At 47.1% G+C, this 24,738-nt stretch overlaps 1 protein-coding gene across 1 annotated transcript; it reads right to left on the reverse strand.

Moving 5' to 3' along the window:
• Nucleotides 1–4,909: 4,909 nt before the first annotated feature.
• Nucleotides 4,910–7,212, reverse strand: CHST2 (carbohydrate sulfotransferase 2). The gene has a single exon (XM_082393415.1). It carries the CDS (start codon nt 7,074–7,076, stop codon nt 5,484–5,486), a length of 1,593 nt encoding a protein of 530 aa, XP_082249541.1. The 5' UTR covers nt 7,077–7,212; the 3' UTR covers nt 4,910–5,483.
• Nucleotides 7,213–24,738: the final 17,526 nt, after the last annotated feature.

Below are 24,738 nucleotides of genomic sequence, written 5' to 3' on the forward strand. Positions count from 1 at the left end.
AATACTAGACAAAATTCACATAAAGAGACTAGTTCTCATGGAAGTTTGACATTTTAATTTTTCATAAAAAGAATTCTGGAAGACAGAAAAAAACAAAAGAAAATAAAACAAACAAAAAGAATAAACAGGTTAGCTACAAGGGAAGAAAAATCAGGACCAGAAGTTAATAAAGCAATATCCATCCTGAACAGCATTGGTCCCAAGTTGTCTCAAGCCCAACTGATGACTCAGAGGGCCTTGTCAATCACTTGCTACAATCATCAAGGATTATTTGTCATGTGTGCGCTCACCTCCTTAGAATTCCATCATGCAGAGTGCACTTGTCTCACTAGGATGTCGGGGCTTTAATTATAGTTACACATGATACCCTGCAGCCACTTTCCAGGAAATTGTAGGCCACTGTTATTTATTCTCTCCTATAATTAAGCATTTCGTTTCTGTATCTGGATGCAGGACTGGCTTCACGGCAAATACCCGTACAGGTTGTGGGCCCTACACTCAGAAGGGCCCATGCTTGATTTAATTCTCTGCTGCTGCAGAATTAAAATGCTTAATAATTTTTTAACAAGAGGCCCTGCCTTTTCATTTTGCACGGAGACCCCACAAATTATGTAGCTGGTCCTCTCTCGAGGATTCACTGCCTCAAGGTGAATTTCTATCAAGCCCTGTCTACACACTCAGGATGGGAGCCATTACTGAATGGTTCTGAGTATAGCTTTTGGTTACAGTGATCATTTTCACAGTCATTTACTTGGCAGGGTGACTGTCACCAACCTGAAAGTTCAAACAGCCCCAGAACACATTTGATGTCTGATTACAAACAACTGGCTTGGTCAAAAGTTAAGCTTTGGCCTTGGCCATCCTCTTTCATCCTGCCAGGTATACAGACAGGCCCTATTTCTTCAAGGCTCCTTCAAGTTTATAAACAATACCACCCCTCAAACATTGGTTCATAAAGTTTCCCATTCTACAAACTTAATGTGTTAGTCAGAATTCAACCATTTCCTTAGCATAATTTGATGAAGGGTGTGCAGAATTGTATCAGGTGTAATAAAAGTCAAGCCCTGTAATTTCAATTATTAAACACTTGTACCAGAGCCCATACCCAAGCAGCTCAGTGGCTCGTACTTGAACTGCAAAAGTAGCAGCTGGATTGCCAGAAAGAAGGAAAGGTATGGAAACCAACTGTGTTCTTAGCCGTGACAGATTTGAAAGGGTCCTTCTCAAGGTGAGTGACAAAAGGGGTCTACAAACTGTGCATTTACCTTGGGACATCCCATCACCTACCTCAAGCCATTCCGCAGATTGCAACTGACATTTTCTACCTGTCCACATTGGATCCTGACACGGAACTGTCACTGGTTCTGATAGAATCATCGCCCACGAGCTCTCAGAGGCCTGAGATCAAAAAGTGTCCCTCGCCACACACCCATTAGCTGGTATAAAAACATTCTCTCTTCCAGACCTCAAGACGGTGCACAAACACACTTGTATGTGCGGGCGGGCATGTGTGCTGTGTGTAGAGAGGGAAGGGAAGGAGGTCGGGGGACGGTGGTAAAGTGACACCTCGTCTTTCTTCACGACTACAGATAAGACACGCCTTTTTACTTCCCTCTTAGTCTTTCTGAAGTCATCTCTAGAGACTGGGTTTCCAACATGATGTTTATTTCATTGTTCAGACCAAGGGAATATTCATTTAACGGCCTCACTCAGATTCACATTAATTTCAAACAGACAGCGTTAATTCAGCCACAACTCTCCAGTGTGCAACAGAAACCCTGGACAGAACTGGCCACGGCCAGGCAGGGGATGAATGGGGACAGGCAGCCATTGTCTCGTCCATTATCCACAATAGGACTCGCTTCCTGCAAGTAACTATTCTCTGCCTGGGTGAAATTCACAGCACTCGAAACCATAAATAAATATCACAGGCTTCTGCAATCATGAACAACATCCCTTAGGTACCAGGGCAGCATTTATTCTGCCGGTATGTTCTGATCCCTGCCTTTTATCTTGTTCATGCCGTTGGAAAAAACAAATAATAAAAATAGAATTCCTCATTTGGAGACTTTTACCTCTCCGTGTTCAGAAATTCTAATTCATCAGCGGGAAATATTGGTCTATACGCAGATCCCCCTGGAAATCTTGAAGGTGTTCCTAGTGCCTATGCCCCACATCTAAATAGAGCCTAAGGCCCATCCTCTTCAGCAAACTTTGATGAACAGCCTGGCACTTTCTCCAAACAGGTAACTCGTTTCCCCACTCTCTCCCTTCTGAGCACTTTCAAAATTGGATAGTTACATATTTCACTCAATAAATAGTTATCAAGTACCCACTGTGTAGTAGACACTGAAGGGTACAGGATTTGCCCCCATGCCTGCCCACAAGGTACCCACGGGTCAGTCTGAATGAGGCCTTTGAGTGGCCTGAGCTCCCTGAAACTCAAGCACTCAGGCTGAGCTGCTGCCCTTGTTCCAAACTCATATTTGTTGGCTAAAGGCACTGAGTAGACTTTGTTTTACAAATAGAGCTTTCTAATTAACAAAGGCATTCCAAAGTCAATGGGGTAAATCAGGCGTGCTATCATTCAGGCAGAATGTGAAAATAAAAATCACTCTGATAACCTGCTCTGAAGAATATGTCCTCCTGCTGATGGACATATTGCCAAGTTGGGAACGGTGAAAGGAACTCCTTCACATTTGCTGCTTCAGAAATGGTCACAGGCTGTCACAAATTGTTGTGGCACAAGTCTGCTTGCTCCGGGGGCTGACAGAAGCTGACTAACGTCCAAAATTGCTTCTCTCCTTCTCAGACTTGCAGAAGGTGAATGTCACTGATATGACGATCTCGGCTGTTAGTGGGAAATACACCTGTCTCGCTTTCCTAGAATGCAGCGAGGTACAAATCTCCAGGAGCAACAATTCACCCTGTCAAAGTACCGAGCCCAGGAGTGGCAGAGTGGAGAGAAGGCAGCTGCTACAAAACAAGGATATTATGGGCGGAAACCCCGTTCAAACACAGCAAGGGCAGAACTGTTGGTGTTTAGCTTAAAATTTCACCGGAGCAGAGACCTCGAATGTGCTGGAGGCTACAAAGCCTCTACGTGGCATCTCACATTTTTTAAATACAAGATTCAAAAACATCGTGATTCCACTTTAATGCAATCAAAGTCCTTAGCTATCCAGAGAGAAGAATGAATTCAACTGCTTAAAAATCCTTCACTCAAACATTAAGCATGAATTTTACTGTGATTAAGTGAAACGAGTTGATTCTAATGCCACATGAAATTTGTTTTTAAATGGTTCTTTTATTCAGAGTGGTTGCTTTTTAATGATGCTGTCTTAATTTCCTGCTAAACCTGTTTCATCTCTAGTCATCCAACATTAATATTTATTTTGTTCATTTACTTTTAAAGTATTCTTAAATTAAAGTTGTTACAAATATTCTACTGCTGCTGAAGATAATTCAGCATAGGCGCTACCATGAAAATATCATAGAAAGCATGATCAATGTGTTATAGCTGTAATCTGGATTAATAAACACAATTACTATAAACAATTTTAGTAAATTAAGAAATAACCATTCTAGAATGTGTTATAAAATCCACTGCTAAATACATCCCTTTTTTTAACCTCTGTGCTTTTAAATTCTCAGAATTCTTAACAGTGTAGTTAGATTTCACATTGTAATAAAAATTATACTTAAAGTATTTCCCACGTACATATTCCTTTTCATTATATTTTCCTTAAAATGAAATCCTCAGCATTTAACCTATACAGATTGGCTTGCACAAATCTCACAATAAATTACAGTAAAATAAAATTATGATGAACTTGAACTTGTACCGTATTTAATGTAATATACAACTACACTCTCTTGTTCCTATTTAGCTTCATAACTTCTTATCATAATACAACATTCTGCAGAATGCTTCAGTACAAATGGGCTCAGGACAGCAGCAACACCATTACCACTACAGGAAAATTGCAATGGTTTTTTTCCCTGGAAAATACCAAATCTCAAAATCCAACATACAAACTCATAATTCATTTTCATTTCTTCTTTCCCATAATTTACTTTCATATCTGAAAGAAGCTCTTGGTTGAAGACTTATACTGTCAGCAACACGTAGCTTCTTTGCAATTTTTTACTTTCAGAAAACATGATAAAAGAAAAGCAATGTACCCCACAAGCAACCTAAGTAAACCATTATAAATTCACATTCTCTTTTGCACTAATTTGGATAGGAAGCCAGGAATAAGGGGGATAACCTGTGGGTACCCTTACAGTTCCCAGATCAAACTTCCCTTTTCATATGCCTCCGTGGACTGTGTCAGAGGCAGAAAAACGCTCCAAACTCAAATACTTCTGTCACTTTTCTAACCGAAGAACTTGCTACCGCTGCCAACAAAACGTTCACGCTAATTTTTGAGGTTTGTGTTCTTATCATCAGAAGTTTTTTGAACTACATACTTCTCTTCTTTTAAAAATCCTTTTTCTGAACTAATCTCAGGACCAAAACACTGGTCTCTGCTTCAAGGTTTCCCAGTGTTTACTCAAGAGTAATCAAAACCGAATGCCTTCAGATCCTCAAGGGGTTGCCTCTTCCTTTCCGTGCTCCAAGTGGAACAGGAAAGTAGTGCTGTGCTTTTTTCTCCACTGCCCTGCTTGATTTTTGCCTTTAGAATCTGAAGATTTGTTCCCATTCCTGGGCACCTGACAGGCTGTGATTTACACGGGAGAACACAACTCCAAAGCTCTTATCAAGGAGTCTGAAGCTGCTCCCACCCATCTTAGCTGTTTTCTAGGAAACAGACAGGAAAAGGGGGTGGGGGGAGGAGAAGCAGATTCTGTCTGAAGCTGCACAGGACAAGGAACACAAGCAAATCCAAAGTAATGGAGGCAAATATAAAAAAGAATATTATTTATTATTTTCTTTATTAATACTCACGTATAACCTTTGCTTTTTACACAAAAGTCTACTTAGAAGAATGCCTCCTTGGTTTAGCATGCCCAGTGGGGCTTTTGCTCCTGGACCACTTCCCCTTTCTCCACCCTCCCACACCTCCCACCCCACCCCCGACATCCAAATGACTCTTCTACATGTTCACAGATACCACGAAAATTTTGGAAACAAGATTTGGGTTACTGGATCTTGATTTAATCAACATCCCACTTCAAAATGGAAGGCAGGTAGGGGAGAGGGTAAGAAAAGGGAGAAAAGGCAGGGGAGAGAAGAGGAAGGGCAGCGGGTCAGAACTTTCAAGCCTTGCCTTTTCTGAGATGTGTGTGTATTGTGGCTGTTCCTTGAAATTCAATGACTCAAAACACTGACAGCAAGTGCCTGTGTGGTTATTTATATTATGTATCTATAACAGAATGTGTGGGCTTCCTCAGTTTGGATCTGGGCTGTTTTTGTTGAAACACACCACAATCCTTCTGTGGGTGTCACCACAGGGAGTCTGGTCTCCCGGGAACCCCTCTCAGAGCCGGGGTTTCCGGAGCAGGGTCTTGCTGAGGTCTCTGACCTCTTCAGGGCTATTGACCCGCTCGTAACCCAGCACGGCCATGGGCTGGTAGCAAAACTCCTCCACCTGTTTGATCTGCTGGAAGGTGAGGGCGGTCCGCCAGGCGCTGGCGGCCTGCGTGGCGTTGCGTGCCGACACCACGAAAGGCTTGGAGGAGGAGCCTGAGCCACTGGTCATGTTGAGGGCAAACTGCTCCATTTCAGGGCTCACCAATAGCCCCACAAAGTCATACACCCTGCGTAGGGTCTTGACGGGGTCTCCCACCAGGTCCTCGTACCGCACCACCAGGTAGTGGCCTTGCAGCCAGTCAGGGGGCTGCAGGGCCGTCTGCAGCGTCTTGGCCATGCTGTGGCAGATGACCTCCATGGCGCCAAGGGCGTGGTAGTCTGCAGGCCCACCCATGCTCTCCTTCTTGGCGCCCAGCTTATGGCCAGCGGCCTCCAGGAAGGGCATGCGGTGCGCTCGGGGGTCCCGGCTGCGCACCACCTGCAGGCTTTCACGGATGAGACCATGGCGCGAGCGGATGCGTGAGCTGGCCACAGCGCGGGGATCCCGCACCAGATGAATGACCTTGAGGTCCAGGGCCGGGTCGCGCAGAAGTGGCGCCAACACGGCCACGTCGAAGACACGCACGCCCTTGATGACCAGAGTGCGGTACTTGCGGCACTCCTCCTCGAAGCGCGCCAGGCGCTGCGGCGGGCACTTCTTGCACACGCGATCGTCCACCAGTCCAACGACCTCCTTGCGGTAGGCGGGGCAAAGTGGCGACGAGCACACCACCTTGTTGGTGGCCGCGCCGAAAATGCCCAGCGTGGTGAGGTTGCGCCCCCCGCTGCCAGCGGGACTGTACAGCTGGAAGACCGAGAGGTCGCAGCGGTAGAGAGCGCTCAGCATGTCCCGTGCCGCCCCTTGCAGGGAAACGGCGTCCCCTGGGTACAGTTTTTGCCACACGTGCCACACTGGCTCGTAGAGGAAGAACACTTCGGGGTTCTGGTTGAAAAGCTCGCCGAAGAAGGACGAGCCCGAGCGCCACGTGGTGAACACGTACACCAACTGCCTCTTGTCCCCGCCATCCCCGGTGCCCCGAGTGCCATTACCCGGAGGGGCTGCGGCCCCCGCCGCCCCCGCCCCGGCTGCCGGAGCCGCCCGGACGGGGGCGACGGGAGAGCGGTATGGAGTACGGGGGTCCGAGCGGGTGTGTGCGCGGGGCGGCACGGCCGGAGGAGGCCCCGGACGCCCCCAGCCGCCCGCAGCCGCCCCCGCCGCGGCACCGAGCGGCCCGTCGGGGCTGCACTGCTGCAACGGCCCCTTGTGCCACTTGTAGTCCAGGAGGTTGAGCATGGTGAGCACCAGCAGCAGCGCGTAGCCCGCGCACAGCACCAGCGCCTTCCTGCGGAACACCTTCATTCCGAGCGGGGACGCGGGCCAGCGGCGACCCGGGCGCCGGGGCCACGGCGGGAGCAAGGCGCGCGGCCCGGCGGCAGGCGCGGCCGGGAGCAACCGGGGGGGCGCGCCCGCGGGCAGGGCTCGCGGCGGGCTGCGGCTCATCACAGGCACAACCCGGGCCGGCAGCGCGGCGGAGGCGGCCCTGCAACCCGGGAGGAGGACGCAGCGGCCCGGATTCGGGCGCTGGGACTTGGGCCGCGACTCCGAGGCGGGCGCGGCAGCAGCGGCGGCTGGTCCCCGGCACCCAGGGTTGGCTCTCCCATGGCAGCGGCTCTGAGAAGGACCTGCGAGGGGAAGCGGAGTAAGCTGGTGCGCCCCAATCCTCCTCCCCAGCCGCCTCCTCCCCCTAATTCACGCCCACCCTCGGGTCTGCCTGGCTACCCCGCTAACCTGGAGCCGCGGGCGCTCCCCGGAGCGGCCCGGGAGCACGGCCCGGCGGTCAGTCCTGCTGTCACTCGTTCCTCGCCTTCTCGAGCGCTGTTTTCCGCCCGGGGTCCGCGCGCCTCCGAGGGGGCCGAGGGACTTGGCAGCCCAAGCTCTGGGCAGAGTTTCCGGGCAGCGGGCGCCCTGCGGCTGGGGAAGGGAAACTTTCACCGGGCCCGGAGCCTTGCTCTGCGCTCCGCTGAGTCCTTTGCGCCCGGCTCCATCGGCGTCTCCAACGCCCTCTCGGGACTGTAGCTTCCTTCCTCGCTCTGGGGGGGTGAAGCTGGCCGAGGGAGGGGAGGGGGAGGGGGCTTATACGCGACCCAGCTCCCGGCAAAGCGGCTCCGCCTCTCTTGCTCTCGGCCTCCGCGCCCCGAATCTTCCCATGTCTCTGGCGGTGGTAGATGGGGCGCAGCGCGACTGTGCAGCGGCGGCGGCAGCAGCTGTTTCTTCCATCACCCGAAGGATGCCCGGGCGGGCATTGCCGGCAGCCCCCGCCGCTCCTCAGCCTCCGACTGGCCCGGAAACCCCCTACACACACACACACACACACACACACACACACACACACACACACAGCTCTAGGCAAAGGAGCCGGGGTCCGCAGCGCTCCCTTGCCCGCCTTCCCCGCGGCACCAGCCTCTTCAGGTCAACGAGGCATCGGGGCAGAGAAAACCCCGTCGCCGCCGCCGCAGCCGCCGCGCGAAAGCCGGCGCCCGGGAGGATGCTGCTACCCGACTCTCCCTACGCGGAGCGGCTGCAACGCGCTCGGGCCAGCCTCTGCGCGGCTCCTGCCAGCCGGCGCCGGGTTGGTGCGCGCCGCCGTCTGTCGCTGCGGCTCCTCCCCTTCGGCGTGCTGCCCTCCTCCTCCGCGCGTCCCGCGCCCGCCCCCCCTCACAGCGCCCAGCTCCCGCCGCCGCCACCTTGGGGGTTGGAGATGCGGGTCCCGATTTACAGCGGGGCCGCTTGGGCCGCCATCCGCGCGGCGTAGGCCGTAGCAATCCGTGCGCCAAGCGCCAGGGTACGGACGCGGGGTTCGGAGTGCTCGGGCGTCCCGACCTCTGGGAAACTTGGATTCTCCGTGCCCCTACCGTGCTCAACCGCACAGTTTTGCTCTCGGAAAGAGTTGGTGATAAAGTTTGGGCAGAAATCCCCCAGCGGCCTCCCACTCCGCTCTTCCCCCGGGGTCGGCACCGCCGGGCCTCTCCGGGAACCGAGGACGCACCCGCGCCCCGGAGCGCTCCGAGGAGGCCGAGCGCGGCTCTCAGGCTTCCCACTCCCGGCTCGTCCCTTCCAGCTGGCCTGGGGCTTCTCCCTCACCGAGGAAGTAATAAATCTTTCTGACCCCTGGGTCAAAGAAGAAGCTTCAGTTTTCCGGAGGTGTGTGCCAGCGGGGCGTCTTCTCCCCGCTCTACTCCACCTACGGAGAGGGCCTCTTCGGTTTTATTAGCCCCCAGCAGACGCTCTCCCCACCTCCGATCGTAATGACGCGTCCGCTGTGACTGACGTCCTCGGGAATTGGGATGATGGGGGGTCGGGGGGTGACTCTTTGTTCCAATTTACAGTAAAATACTTGTTTTGCTTCTTGGTGTTAGAGATGAGATCAAACGATTTCACCCTAAAGGAAACGCAGTTTTTGGAAGTAGATCATTTTTTAAGTTAAGGTTTAAGTACTTTTTTTTTTTTTAGGATAATGAGGAACAGCCCTCCCTTCCTCCCTCCCTCCCCTCCTCCTCCTCCTCTCTCTTTCCTTCTCAGTCTCTCACCAAAAGAGACTAAGCCATAACTCAATTTCATCCGCAAAATGGGGACAATTATAATAGCCTCCAGTAACTGAACGGTGATGGCGAGCTAGATGCCCAGATGATTAAACCCCTCTTGAGCCCTGGGCTGAATCGCTACGAACTGCGACCGGTCTTGAAGCTCACGGGCCGCTGGTAACAGACTGATCTCCTGGAGACGTTTTGCTGCCTCCTGTCCTGATGGAGTTTTTAGAAGTTTGACAAAGTTACTGCGAATTTATCTTTGTACTATTTGGGGCAGCCTTTCTCAGCAAGATCCTTCTAAATTAAAAAATGTTGTTTGCGCCATTATTCTTCAGTGAGTCTTACTGAAGTACGAATCTTCGGAGTGCAAGGAATCTTAGAAAGTGACTTAATTCATATGAGTTTTCAGGGTAGAAAAATGTTCCAAGAACTTGACCTAGCCTCGTTTTCCAGAAAAATCCATAATGCCACGGGTAGAGTTCAGATAATTTTTTTCCCCCCGTGGTTCTGATAAAATGTAAGGGTGAGACGTTTCTGGGACAGATTTTATGCAAATAGAGGGAGGGAGAGTAGAGATCGAATTTTATTCACAGCTTTCTCAAGCAGCATGGCATTTCTCCTGGGAGCGTGTCAGGACAGACAGACATTTTTAATCCCTGTTTACAGATGAAGATGATAGTTTAATGGAGTGACTTCCCATCTCTCCATTTCTGGGCCCACCCACTGCCCTTCCCCCTGCTGTCTCTATCCCTCTCCCTTTTTCCCTCTACCCTTTCCCCACAAAACTGAAGTGATATTGACACATTAAAAGACTGGTGGAAGAGAGGGAGTTAGGGAGGCAAGAAAACCTCAACGTTAGTATTCAGCCTGGTTCCAAGAAAAATAATGTCGAATATCTAAAATTTAGTCCCTGGCTTTGTGGTTACTCAGAAAGCCCCTAAATTGCAGTTATTTGCTGTAAGGACCCTTTTCTAAACAATTGTTTGCATAGAAACAGTTTTGTCTGCCATTCTGTAACACTTTCCTGAAGTTGGCAAAATAGTAAATCCATTTGCCAGACACTCCCCCAGTGAGTGCTCAGCTGGCATCAATTTACAGGTTCCAGCATCTCCACCCTCTCCTTGCTTGCAAATGTTTTACCGTTTTGCGTGTCACGATTAATTCCAACCTTCGTCACAACTAATGACACCCAAAGACTTGATAACGCCTGTCTTCACACGTGGGTTCAGGATGTCCTTTCATTTTAAGCCACTTATCTCGTTAGCATAGTAATGACCCAGACCTATAAGAAGTCACATAATTTCATTGCCAGAGGAGTCAGGCCACAGGGCTGTCCTTAATTTCAGCTCACTGTTGAGTTTATTGCAATTCAGAGTCTTTTCCACGAGGCTCCTCAGTCCGTCCTCTGCGGTCTGGGCTGTGGAAAGGAAACTGCTGTTGGAAACTTGCTGTGGCATTTACCTAATCCTGGACAGATAGGAGGCCAAACGTTCTGGGGTGCTGTAGGCCCAGGGCCCAGCCCGTGGGACGTGGCAGAGAGATCTTCCCAGACCTTCCTCCATAGTCTGTGGAGAAAAGATGTAAGGCTGGGTTACCCGGCCAGTTTCCGTCCAGGCCTGTCTGTGTCACTGTGGAACCACAAGATTCCCCTCTGGGGAATGCCTACCCCCCGGGCACCAAGATAGATTCAGTCAGTCATCATTTCAGCGAATATGCATTGTCAGAGGAACTTGAGCGCACAGAATTGGATTAATCATAATCCTTGATTTAAAACATGCTGTTGGGCTTCCCTGGTGGCGCAGTGGTTGAGAATCTGCCTGCCAGTGCCGGGGACACGGGTTCAAGCCCTGGTCTGGGAGGATCCCACATGCCGCGGAGCAACTAGACCCGTGAGCCACAATTACCGAGCCTGCGCGTCTGGAGCCTGTGCTCCGCAACAAGAGAGGCCGCGACAGTGAGAGGCCCGCGCACCGCGATGAAGAGTGGCCCCCGCTTGCCACAACTAGAGGAAGCCCTCACACAGAAACAAAGACCCAACACAGCCAAAAATAAATTAAAAAAAAAAAAAAGCTAAACCACGCTGTTGTCATTAGTCCAAGGGTGGCCCTTTTCTTTTTTATATGATTTTAAATAATATAATGAATACTCATGAACCCATTACAGAGCCCACGAACCTCCAGAGGTAACCGCTCTGCTTAATTGAGTTTAAAAGCTGAAATGAAATGCTCAAGTTCAGGGTCGGGGGAGAGGGGCTTGCCTTAACTGTCAAAAAAGGAAATAGCCTGAATCGTCTGACGGCTGTGAAGGAACTCTTTGGAGTTCCCACCTTCAAATTCTAGTGTGTAGCCACCAGTCATCCTGAGGAGCTCCAGCCCAGCCTCTCCATCAGCACCAGTGACCTCACCACTCACACCTCTCCCTGGCCTCATTTATCGCCAGCTGGATGAGAAGAACCCACCGGTTCCCACCCGTGTCTTTCTCCCCCACAGAACACTTTGCTACTCACTTCACTTCTGACACTCCAGGTCACCAAACGTGTGGATTCTCTCCCCAACACCAAGCAATTCTGTGGCACCAACTGGGTGTCCAGCAACTTTACTCAATTCTGACACTATTTGCCTGGAGATAGTGTCAGATCCCAGAGGTTAAGGGCTCAGTCCCACTAGACTGCCCCCGACTTCTGATGCCAATCGCAAATCCAGATTGCCACCTGGGGTTCTGACCAATCGGTCCTAAGTAAGAGGTTTCCCACGACCCCTTCCTCGGGTTCAGTTAATTTGCTAGAACGGATCACAGAACTCAGGAGAAGTTTACTTATGTTTATGGGTTTATTGTAAAAGGATACGATAAAGTATATGGACAAAGAGCCAGATGGAAGAGATGCACAGGGCGAGGTATGTGGGAAGGGGCACGGAGCTTGCACACCCTCTCTGGGCTCACCACTCTCCCGGCACCAACACGTGTTCACTGGCGAGGAGTTCTTTGAACCCCCTACTGTTGGAATGTATGGAGGCTTCTCGTGTTGTCATGACCAATGATTAACTCCATTTCCAGCTCTTCTTCCCTCGCTGGAAGATGGGGGCTGGGGCTGAGAATTCTGTCTCTAATATGGCTTGGTCCTTCTGGTGACCAGCCCTTATCCAGGAGCCACCCAGGAGCCTACCCAGAGTCACCTCATTAGAAAAAAAGATGCTCCTAGTACTCTTATCACTTAGGAAATTGCAAGGGTTTTAGGAGTCCTGTGCCGGGAACCAGAGACAGAGACCAATATATGTATATTTCTCATTATCTCACACTAACACTGATTGCGCTGCTCACTCATAACCCCTGATCTGCTGGGCTCTTTTATTGTTATTTAATTATAACCTCCCATTCAAAAAAAAAAAAAGCAGGAATGTGAGGTAGCCCACAGAGATAAACACAAGAAAAATGATCAAAGGGAAAAATAACATGAAGCCAGGGGTATGGTCTGTACAACAATTCATTTCATGAGTTCCTGTGCAATTGCAAGAGGTGAGTCCAAAAATTGGCTCTGAGCTTCCTAGTAGGCATTGTAAAGAAGGAAAGTTGCTCAGGAGATTGACAGCTTTGCCTGACATAGAGAACTAAGAAAATAATTTCTCTTCTTTGTATTGTAAGACTCATTCATGTGATTTCTTTGTTCATTGCTTTATTCCTAATACTAGCACCCTATCTGGCATATAAGTGTTGAATAAATATTTGTTGGCTAATTACTGTGGGTCCTTAAGAAGGAATTATGCAGTATGGAAAGTGTACTATGTCCTTAAATATGTCTCCACGATCTACAATAAAAAAAACTGTAGAGTTGGGGCAATAGGTGCTGGTTCTTATAAGCCCAGTCAATGCAATCTAATGTCATAATATCAACGCTCAGTTCAGGAAAGGTGGACTAGTGTGGGCTACATCTACCACTCTGATGGTCTGGCCTGATGGCTCATCTCAGCAGGCTGCATTAAGCTATTTCTCATGCCCAAGTGTGTAGGGATGAATCCCTTCTAGGAAGAGGCTTCTTGGAGAAATGACTGCTTGGAAACAAGAGACTCAGCTTCTGTCAACTCTTTTCACATCTCCATGCCAGGCATCTCCCAACAGCAGTAAGAGTGTCTTGTGCTATCCTCAGCTAGAAAGTGGTCTTGAAGCATTTGGAAAATCATTTCATTTCCCCCTCCCCACCCCGCTGTCCCCCTCAGTTTCCCAGGACTTGTGCGCTATGAACACACTAAATGGAGTTGAACTGGGAGCGGGCAGCGTGCCTTGCTCTAACCACCACCCTCACCCGCAGGCTGGAGCTCCAGTTTGCAGTAATTGCTCCTTGGAGCAAATCTGTTCTCTCCATGGAGAGCCTGTCCCCCAACAGTTGGATGCCTGGAGGTTGGACCTCCCTATAGGCTCTGAGAGATGGCCAGCCGCCTCACCGTGGACCTTCTGGACACATCACTCACCTGGCCCCAGTCGGTCAGGAGCAATGACTTTCACTGTATTTTTGAAACACAGCATTTGAAAAACTGGAGAAGCTTTGCCACTGAGGTTTGCGTCCATGATCGGAAGTACTTTAAAAATAACCAACCAGTCACCAAAATCAACTGTCATGAGGAAGCAGAGATAATGTCACACTGGTAGAAACTCCGTGGGACATCCACGTGTCTGTGCAGTAATAGAATTCTGCTTAAAACAAAGAGCTGTCTAGTGTAATACCCCCATGCCTTCAATGTGACTTCTACCACAGGTACCACAGTCTCTGATAAAAGGCCGTCAACTGGAAAACATTCTCTTTATTGACAGAAGAAATTAAGTTCCTTGAGATGGAGAAACAAGATATAGTGGCTCATGGGGCTTCCCTGGTGGTGCAGTGGTTAAGAATCCGCCTGCCGGGCTTCCCTGGTGGCGCAGTGGTTGAGAGTCTGCCTGCTAATGCAGGGGACACGGGTTCGAGCCCTGGTCTGGGAAGATCCCACATGCCACGGAGCAGCTGGGCCCGTGAGCCACAACCACTGAGCCTGCGTGTCTGGAGCCTGTGCCCCGCAACGGGAGGGGCCGCGATAGTGAAAGGCCCGCGCACCGCGATGAAGAGCGGTCCCCACACCGCGATGAAGAGTGGCCCCCACTTGCCGCAACTAGAGAAAGCCCTCGCACGAACCGAAGACCCAGCACAGCCCAAAAAAAAAATTAAAAAAAAAAAGAAAGAAAGAAAGAAAGAAAGAGAAAGAAAGAAAGAAAGAAAGAAAGAAAGAAAGAAAGAAAGAAAGAAAGAAAGAAAGAAAGAAAGAAAGAATCCGCCTGCCAATGCAGGGGACACAGGTTCGAGCCCTGGTCCAGGAAGATCCCACATGCCGTGGAGCAACTGGGCCCGTGCACCCCAGCTACTGAGCCTGCGAGCCACAACTGCTGAGCCCACGTGCCACAACTATTGAAGCCCGCACGCCTAGAGCCCATGCTCCGCAACAAGAGAAGCCACCACAATGAGAAGCCCACGCATCACAACAAAGAATAGCCCCCGCTCGCCGCAACTAGAGAAAGCCCACGCACAGCAACGAAGACCCAACGCAGCCAAAAATAAAATAAATAAATAAATTTATAAAATAAAAAAATAAAAAATAAATGAAAAAAAAAAAGATATAGTGGCTCAGGTACAGAATTTGAAATCAGCCCTGGATTCAATTCCCTGCAAGTTTACTTACTAGTCCTATGTTCCCAAACAAAGTACGTCATCTCCTCGGGCCTCAGTTTTCCATCTGTAGTAATGGGATAATAATAGCCATCTCCTCGAATGGCTAGTAAAAGCCAGGGCAAGTGCAGGAGGAAGGTACACAGCGTGGCTCAGAGTGGTTAGTAAATAACAGTTCCTGCCCCCCACCCCAGGTGAAGGGCATCTTCTCCTTAGGGAGGAGTGAACTCTGGGGTCTGCAAAAAGAAGGATGCCATATCACTTTTTCTACCCCTTTTTTGGTGAGGACATTTGGGGATCTGGCTCAGCGAGGGATTTTTTTTCAGGGCAGGGAGTGTTCTGGTTGAGATTTGTAGGGGCAGAAAGATGGGAGAAGGATTCAGTGGTTAGCAGAAGGATGAGGCCATCATGACTGGAGTTCGACCTTGGCATTCATTGGCCTTGACGTCCCCTGGGCCTTGCTACTCAAAATATGGTCAGTGGATGGGCTGAATCAAGGTCACCTGAGAGCTTGTTAGAAATGCAAAATCTCAGGCCTCCGATGGCTTCCATCAGAATCTGCATTTTAACAAGATTGCTGAGTGACTGGTCTGCACGTTAGAGTTTGGGAAGCCCGGTAGCTGCCATTCTGGTGTTAATGGGCATGAACACCTAAATAAATAACTTAAGGTCACGCAGGTGGGTGGACTGGTTTTTCACTCCCTTTTCTGTTGCGCAGGATTATCAGGTGGCTAGTACAGGCTCCTTCTGGAGCAGTTGCTAGCACACATATTAATAAGAAATGCTTCCTCCCCACCGTCCCCACCCCAGGTACAGCCCCAGGCCAGGGTGCGCAGCCAGCGGAGCAGATGCTGGAAACTTTGTGCAGAATACAACCTGCACAACCACACGAGGGAATGTTCTTGGCACAAAAATCAGTAAAAATAATACAAATGTCCAGAACTAGTCCTTCACTCTCAACTTCCGTATTTACCTAAAGCCATAGAAATAGCTGCTTTGCTGGCATTAAATAGAAACCAAAAAAAGAAACTATGCCCGCACTTAATTACAGTAGCAACCCATCGTGACATCAGTTTTTTTCTGAAGAAAGGCGAGTGCTTTGGGCATGTTCTGAGTCTTATGGTACTCAGCGCCACGCACAAAAGCAAATTCCATTCCGGGCCAAGTTATCTCCGTCCTTGTAACTTATGGACAAACTATTATGCAGAAAGCCAGCGATTTTCCACAGGTGACCTCCATGCTTATGTGTGTAATTTCTACGGTGTGTCGGTGAATGGAGGGGAATGTAGAATTTCATGCACACGTTGTTTGGCCGTCACAAGATAGAAAATCCAAGCGGGGAAAAAATCGGAGAAAGAAAGTAGGTCTTGACCTAGATAGTTGCATTCTGCATCTCCTCCGTCTATAGTTGGTCTTCCCCCCTCCCTGGCCCACGCCCCGCTTCCATCTTCTGTGGCAGCTTCTGAGTTCTGAATTCCCAAAGTTTTAGGTCAACTCTTTATACTTTGGCTCAGATCTTGCCTAGTTGCATGCTGAAAAGTTGGACGCAATTTTGGCTCAGAATGTAACGTCTCATTAGTTTTCAGATGATATATCCTTGTCTTTCGACAGATTTCTCTTTTCTCAGTCACGACGCAACAAGTGGCTTTACTTCCTTCAAAGGAGCAACCTTTCGACTTAAGCGTGCTTTCTGCCACTTCCATTTTGAGAGCACAAAATGTTCTGTTGATCTGTTGAGTGTTTCTTTTCCTTCGCCTTGTTAGCTGTCTATTTTTATGCAAGATTTCATTGTTAGGACACAACTTTTTATGCAGAGAAGTTTCTTCTGCAAATCCGTGCCCCACTTACAGTTTTGGGAGACAATCTACATCTTAATGCCACAGGTCAAATTCCAATCCAATAAATGTCTAAACTCCTAGCCTTCGTACAAAAATATATCATTCTCTTCATCTCCAGCCAATGCCCCATTTCTCATTTATTTCAGGATCTAATTGACTCGATGAAATTTCAGTACAACGTAAGAAATTAAGAATTTATTATACTATCTGTTTTGATTTTTATGACAAACATCTGGGTTCCTCCAGATTTATTTTTCCATTATCGTTTTAATGATGGATGTTTTGTTTCTTTTTCCCTCAAATCTCCTCTGCCCAGACCATAGTGGTCATGGCTTTATACTCACTATAGAGAAGCAACGTTCAGCCATTGCCACCGCCTGGACTCTGTACCCAGAGAATGAAGATATGATGGACAGCATCATAGCATATGATGATGTGCTTGACAGAATAGCAGTAACAACAAAGTGGGAATAATGGTCACTAATGACAGAAGAAAGCCCTCTCCTTCTGGTGAAAATTAATTCTTCTCAATTAATATGCATGGCACTGCTCTGGAAGCTTTTGGATCCCTGGCCTGTTGAACTCTGTCCATAATGACGTGAAAGCCACAACATCTTCCCCTATTTGCAGCATTTTTGCCAGTGTCACCACATCAGAGCACTTGGGTATCCATTGCTCAAGTTTTGCCCTTCTGCCTGGTGTGCTGTGTTGGAGAAGAACCCAAGAGAGATGGTGCCATTTGGTATGTTTTGGCTGAACGACATTGTTTCTGCACACAGCTGGATTTGTCCAACCATGCTGGCCATCAACTTAAGTATTTATGGCTATTATGAAACTCTCATATCACTCAGGCAGGCAATTGTTTGCTTATGTTCTGCTGGAAACCCTTAGAAATATGTACTCAATAGCTGCAGATGTGCCCACAGCTTGCCCACAGTCCCAGCCTGGGTCAGCAATCTTTTACATCCTTTTAAATAACCCACTCAGAATATCCCCTAACAGATTACTATCCATCTGGTAGTTCAAGTCAAAGTGCTGAAGATGCACTGTGTGCTTTGGGGGCTCCCATTTAATCTAATCCCATGGTTCCTCCTGATTCAAAAAGTCTTTATTTACCTGCAAGACTCCCCATATCACCAATTCTTGCTGTCAGTAGAAGGTAGATAATGTCATCTGTTTGCATAATCATGGTTCACTTTCAAAGCAATTTACAGAAGCTCGTCCTTATAACCTCCCACCAGAGAAGGGTAGAAATTTCACGAAGACTGGAAATGAGGCACTAATTTTACCCATGAATAGCTAGGTCCAGCAGAATTTTAGCATCCTTATTTCATCCTGTCCTCCAAGGACCCATTACTGGATGCCTAGCCCTGCACGAGGCTTATATAGAAAGCATGAACAGAGAACTCATAGCAGATCTTCTCTCTCCATCTTCCCACATCCAAGCATTCTCCTCCCAATCTCTCCCACAAAAACACCGCCAAACCGGTAGCAAATATGTGTATAAGCCTCATGGGCCACATGAGAGTGCTGAAACTGATGTTAGCCGGGATTGCAGTGAAGACACAGGAAAGTGGAAGCAGCCCAGCCATGTTGCAAGTTTATGACCACAAGAGAGATGCTGACTCCATGCTCAGTGGGCTCTAGATTCGCAGGCCCTCTCAAATTGTGGTCCAAGGACCTGCTCAAAGTGAGGTTTAAACACTCCCCTCCCCCAACCCACAGCATCATTATCTCCAAGGGCAGGGTCCTGGAAAATCTCTCCAGCTGATTCTGATGCGCTTAAATGGGGGGACCACTGTCAACTGCAGCACACGCCTTGACCCTCAGGCTTTCACAGTCATTTCCCCCGTTTTGCAAGGCCCTTGGCTCCAATGCTAGTCCCCATCCATAGATAGGCTGAAAAGCCTCCTCCAGGGAGCCTTCCATGATTACTACAGGAAGAAAAGCAGCCAATTCCCAGAGCTCTTTCTGTCTGTAGCTCATGTCTGAACCACTGAGTTAGCTGAGCAGATATGTGTGTGCGTCTCTTACTTCTCCTCTGGCAGTTTACCAGACCTCATTCATTCCTCTTCCACTTTCACTCCCTCTTGTCATGTCCAGATACCACCTGTTTTATTGTTTATTTAATATTTTATTTTATCTGATTCACTGTTCAAGAGCGAACCTATATTTATTTTAGGTAGAAATTGTCTATCACCACTATAAATGGAAAACCATTATCAGTTTTTGCAAATGAAAAGTAACCAAATACAAATGTAATAAAAAACAAAAGAAAGTTATTAAATTCAGTGAGATTATAGCCTTTCTTTGTTTTTGGTTTCTTTTTTGTTTTGGTTTTTTGTGTTTTTTGTTGTTGTTGTTGTTTGTCTTGTTTTGTTTTGTTTTTGCTTTTTTGTTTTGTTTTTAAAAGGAGGGGGAAATTAGTAGGTATTAAAGACAGACCAGCCCCAGACCGAAATTGAAAATTATTCTTCATTTTCCTGAAAACAATCTGACATACCATGAGTGGTAGGGTTCCTAGTCTTTAAGAAGCACCATGCCAGAAATTGAAGTTTCTCAAAGACAAGGACTGTATTTTATGGGAAATGTAACAATTTAAAAGTAGATTGCCACTTAAGAGATCTCTCTGAACGTTTTATAATACCATCATGTACATCTTTAAAACTGCTTTAGGACTTAGCACAAGTGCCTTGCATATGGAGGCACTGAACAAAGATTGAATATTTGTTGAGTGAATGAATGAGGGAATGTACAAACATCTTGACTGTAAAATTTGATTTTGCAACTTTCCTCCATTTAATTACTCCATTAACATTTACTGGTCCAGTTCAGGGTCTTCCTGGTACAATGCAGATTCTACCCCATGAACTCCTTCCCCTGTGTGGTGAGTTTCGATTATACAATTCCTGATTTGCATGTGATTAGATTAGGGTCAGAATGCTCATTAACAGAGGCTGAAGTGGGGTTTTTTGTTTGTTTATTACACTTTCCATCTGGCATGCCAGATCACCCCATTCACTTATGTTAGGTCATGAACCACACGGTTTATTAGAGCCACTGATTGGTTTCTATGTTCCGGTTTTGGTTTAGGATTGTGTGTCTAATACTAATCCTCCAGTTTCTAGCTTCTCCTTTGCTGAGGGTTTGTGTTTACGTCTGTGCAATCCAAAGCAGTTATGCTCAACCTGCAGCCCTGGCTCCAGCTCACTGAACAACTTCATGCTATTTCCTTCTTAACAGTAAATATTTCCATTCCAGGCTCATGAGCACTCCAAAAGATGCTGGCAAACTCCATGCACCCCAAATCTGATAATTCCATTGAAACGCTTCTGTGAACTATATACATACATACAATTCCCTTTTGTTGTGAAGGTTTAGAGTTAAGAAAGACCTTTCTAAAACACTCAACTTGCTTTTAAGTGTATCTCGTTCTTCTTTTCAGAATAGTATATAATCAGTTATTTTCAAGCATCAAAGCCACATGAGTGCCACACATACAGGTACAATGAGAAGGGAAAACACGTTCTGCTTGCCATTACACTCGGCATTTCTATTCATACAAAAGATTCTTATATTCAGCACGTACTTTTTGAACAGCTACTAGAGGCATGAGGTCAACATTATACCACCACCTAAATTAAATCACAAAACATATAAATGGTCCTTCTCCATGCTAAATCTTGTTCTGACCTGCTTTGGGGGTGCACATTTGTATCCTGTTTTCTAGAGTGCCATTGGGGGGTAACATATGCAAATCCTTATAAATGTTCTACTCAGAAGGTACTGCTTCCATTAGTGACAAACTTGGTTATTCGGATTAACATACCCACTTACTGAAAGTTCGTGGTGTCAACTGAAAAAAAATGCACGGCCTAAAAGTTGAGAATTATGTTTTATTTGGCAGCCAGAACTGAGGACTTAACCCTGGGACGCAGCCAATCAGATAGCTTTGAGGGACTGACTGGAAGAAGAAAGGGAGGGAACTTCCCTGGTAGCACAGTGGTTAAGGCTCCGCGCTACCAATGCAGGGGGCCTGGGTTAGATCCCCGGTCAGGGAATGAGATCCCACAGGCATGCCGCAACTAAGGAGTCCACCTGCCGCAACTAAGACCCAGCACAACCAAATAAAATAAAGAAAGAAAGAAAGGAAGGAAGGAAGGAAGGACCCAGGATACATAGGGGCTTTTGCAACAAAACACCAGGTAGTTGGAACATCAAAAGATTACTGCTAATTAAAGAAAAACAGCCACCTCAAGTTAATGAAATTAGCACTTTCCTAATGTACGGGAAGATGCAAGAGTCTGGGCTCATTGAAATCATTCCTTTGATATGTACCTCAGCTAGCTAGGTAAGGCCACTATCCTGTGCTTTCCCAGCCCGAGTCCCCTCAGGGTGCACCATAGGGGGTGCCTTCCGTGGCTGACAGCTTGGCAGCGGGCAGCCTGTTTCTCTCCGTCCTGAGTTCCCTCAAGGCTCACCGTCAGGGGCGGCTGTACTGGCTTGATGGCTGCAGCATCCTTTATTTACTGAGAAGGCAAGCACCATTTTTCATTCACAGTGGATATACAGTGTAGAGGACCAAGCAAAGCCAAGCAAACCTCAAAGAAGAACAAGTAGGAAGACTTGCTGTTGCAGATATCACGACTTGGTATAAAGCTCTCGTTATTAAGACAGTGTGATATTGGTGCAGGAACAGAAAAATCGAGCATGGACTGGAATAGACCAGGTAGCTCCTTCACAGACTTATGCATATATGGACCTGAGCTGTGATGTAGTTGCCACTGCAAAGGGGTAGGACAGAGACAGTCTCTCAATAAATGATGCTAGGACAATCGAATGTCCATATGGAAAAAGATGACATTGAACACCTATCTCATACAATACGTAAAATTCAAGCCCAGCTAAATTACAAACCTGAATGTGAAAGGTAAAACACTAATGCTCGTAGGAGATAATGTAGAAGAATAGCTTAATGATCTCAATAGAGAAAAAAAAATTGTAAACATACAAAAGCACTAACCATGATGAAAAAATATATATATGTATTTAACTACATGAAAAATAAGAGCTTCCGTTCAGCAGAACAATAGCATAAAGGAAATGGAAATACAAACTGTGGAATGAGAGAAGTTATTGCAACACATGTAAGTTTCAAAGGACTTCAATCCACATTACACAAAGAATTCTCACAGCTCGGTAAGAAAAAGGCAGGTGGCCTAATAGAAAAAACTGCAAAAGATTTGAATTGGCTCTTCACAAAGGAATAAACTGAATTTGCCAATATACACGAAAAGATGCTCAATCTTATTAGTAATCAAGGAGATGCAGTTAAAGACCAGAAAGCAATATTACTACACACCACCAAATTGCTAAAAACATAAAAAATCTGGCAGTGCCAACTGTTGGTGAGGAAGGGAACTCTCATTCGCTGCTGGTGGGAATCATAAACTATTGTTACTTTGGAAAAAATTTTGATATTATCTAATAAACTTGAAAAAGTTCATCTCTATGACCCAGCAGTTCTACTCATAGGGCATATTTGCTAGAGCATCTATGGACATGGGCACGAGGAGACAGACCAGAAGTGTTTATAAAATCCAAAACATCAAAACAGATCAATAAATTATATGGTCAAACAATGGAATATGACATGAAAAGAAATGAACTAGAGTATAAACAAAAACATGAATCTTACAGACACTGTTGAGTAAAATTGAAGCAAGACACAGTATTGTCTCATTGCTATGAAGTTCAAGAACAGGAGAAGTTACACTATGTTCTTTACATATTTTTTTAATTATATTTTTTTTAAATCAAGAAAATGCTTTCCACAAAAGTCAGTAGTTGTTACCTCTGTGGAGGAGAAAGCAAATGTTGATTGAGAAGGCAGGTGGGGGTGCTTTCAGGGAGCTCATGATATTACATTTCTTAACTTAGAGGGTGTTTATTATAATGTATATTTTATGTACTTTTCTTATGTGTAGTATATTTTATAAGAGGAAGTAAAAAGAGAAGAAGATAAAGCAAGAAAAGGAAGGAAAGAAAGGAGAGGGGGATGGAGGGGAAGAGAAGGAAAGAAGGAGTGAGGGAGGGAGAAATGAGAGCGATCAAAGGCAGAAAAACCACAGCTGCAGAGATGCTGGACCACAGACAGGCTGGTGACCCAGCTTTGATCATGCAGTTAAGGACAGTCCCCTAAGGGATAGCAGAGCAAGATGGAGGGAGCGTGGTCCCCGAATGACCACGTGGAGCTCAGCTGGCCCCCAACCTCCCAGCCCACCAGCCTGGGCCACCACCTCAGAGAAATAAAGGTCCATCTTCTTAAAGCCACTGTATTTTGAAATGTATTTGTTACAGCAGCACTGCCTTTTACCATAACTAATACAGTTGCCTACACTGCCAATCAGGAGATTTCACATAAAAATTCAGATTTCTGTTGAAAAATCGGAAGATCTAGCAACACTGGAGTTGTATCCTCATAAGATAATCTTCCAGAGCTGAGGGGTGGCTGTCCCCTCAGTGGGACCATGTGATGGACAGCTCACCAGAGCCCACACCTGGTGCACTTCATTCGTTCATGGTACCTGCCTAGCTTCGGAGAAATTTGCAATCCCAGCATCAAATGCACTTTTATCAATCCGTTCTCCTGATCCAAAGATTTCATTCGCTCCCCACTGCCAAGATCTGCCTCAGCGTGCTCAGCCCAGCATGAGCAGTGCTGCATTCTCACCACTCCTGTGTTACCCCTGCACTCCTGTACTCCCGGAGCCCCACTTCCAGGCCCTGGCTCGGCTGGTCCCCCTGTCCAGGAAAGATAGCCTCCTCCTCTCTGCTCTGGTGACATCCCCCATAAAGCTCCTCGGTGCCCAGGGATCTGGTCATGCTCTAAACTGCTAAGACACAAATTAACTGTGTGTGCTTCTCAAAAGATCATAGAATGTCAGAGCTAGGAAGAACGATAAGAAAAGAAGAGAGAGATGTAATGAGAGCGTTTGAAATGAAAAAACTAATTAATGGTCAATTTCTGGATGGAAAAACCTAGACTCCCCAACACCTAGCCCTTTTCACTCCAACTCATTCATTAACTTCTCCAAGCTAGAGTTTTACAAACATTTTTTTTAAATCACAACTCACAGTAGGAAACCGATCTTACGTTACAACCCTGTACACAGACACACACACACACGCAAACTAGTGCGCATGTGTGCCACTCACGAAACATGAGAGGTCCTCTGACATTTTCTAGTCTATTCTACTTTTTTAATACTGTCCTTAACCTCTGAATTATTTTCATGACCCATAAATTGTTTGCAACACAGACCAAAAATCAGTCTGCTCCATGATTCCTCTTTGGCCAGGTGGCAAGGAGCTCTGCTTGTCTCCAATCCTGGATCAACCGCTTAGGGAGCTCTGAGGCCTTGGGAAAATTGCCTAACTCCTTTGAGTCTCAGTGTGCTCATCTGTAATATGGGATAATAATGTTTACTAGGTTGTCATAAGGAGTCAAGATAGTGTATGTAAGTATTTTATCACAGCGCCTCAGACATAACAAACGGTCAATAAACAGTGGCTTTGTTGTCAGTTTTTCTTTAACGATTTTGTATCATTCTTCAACTGCATGGCAATTTTCATTAGAATGTCATGGCACCCAGAGAGCTGCTGTGTACCCGCCAGGATCTCAGTGAGTGCGTCAGGGACAGTGTCCTGTCACTGACTGGATCTTTGCCTTGAGGTCCCAACTTCAGGAATCAGCTGGAAGAGTTCAAATGGAAATCAGGGGATGCGGAAGTGTGGGAAGAGGGGAGGAGAAGAGGCAGAGTTTTCCCTCCTCCGATGCTTGTGATGACCGGCCACTGTCCTCCTAAACACTGATTTAGAGGCTGTCAGAACTGCAGTCTTCAAGGTGATCAGAACAAAATTCCTCATGTGGGGTCCAGAGGGGACATTCTCTGGCAGCCGCAGGAAGGATGGGTTAGAACAGTGGTACTCAATTTGAAGAGGGGCAATTTTGAGGAAGGCAGCTTTTAAAATTTACACACACACACACA

The sequence above is a fragment of the Balaenoptera borealis genome, assembly GCF_965194805.1.
Source record: "Balaenoptera borealis genome assembly, chromosome: 5".
Classification (NCBI taxonomy): domain Eukaryota; kingdom Metazoa; phylum Chordata; class Mammalia; order Artiodactyla; family Balaenopteridae; genus Balaenoptera; species Balaenoptera borealis.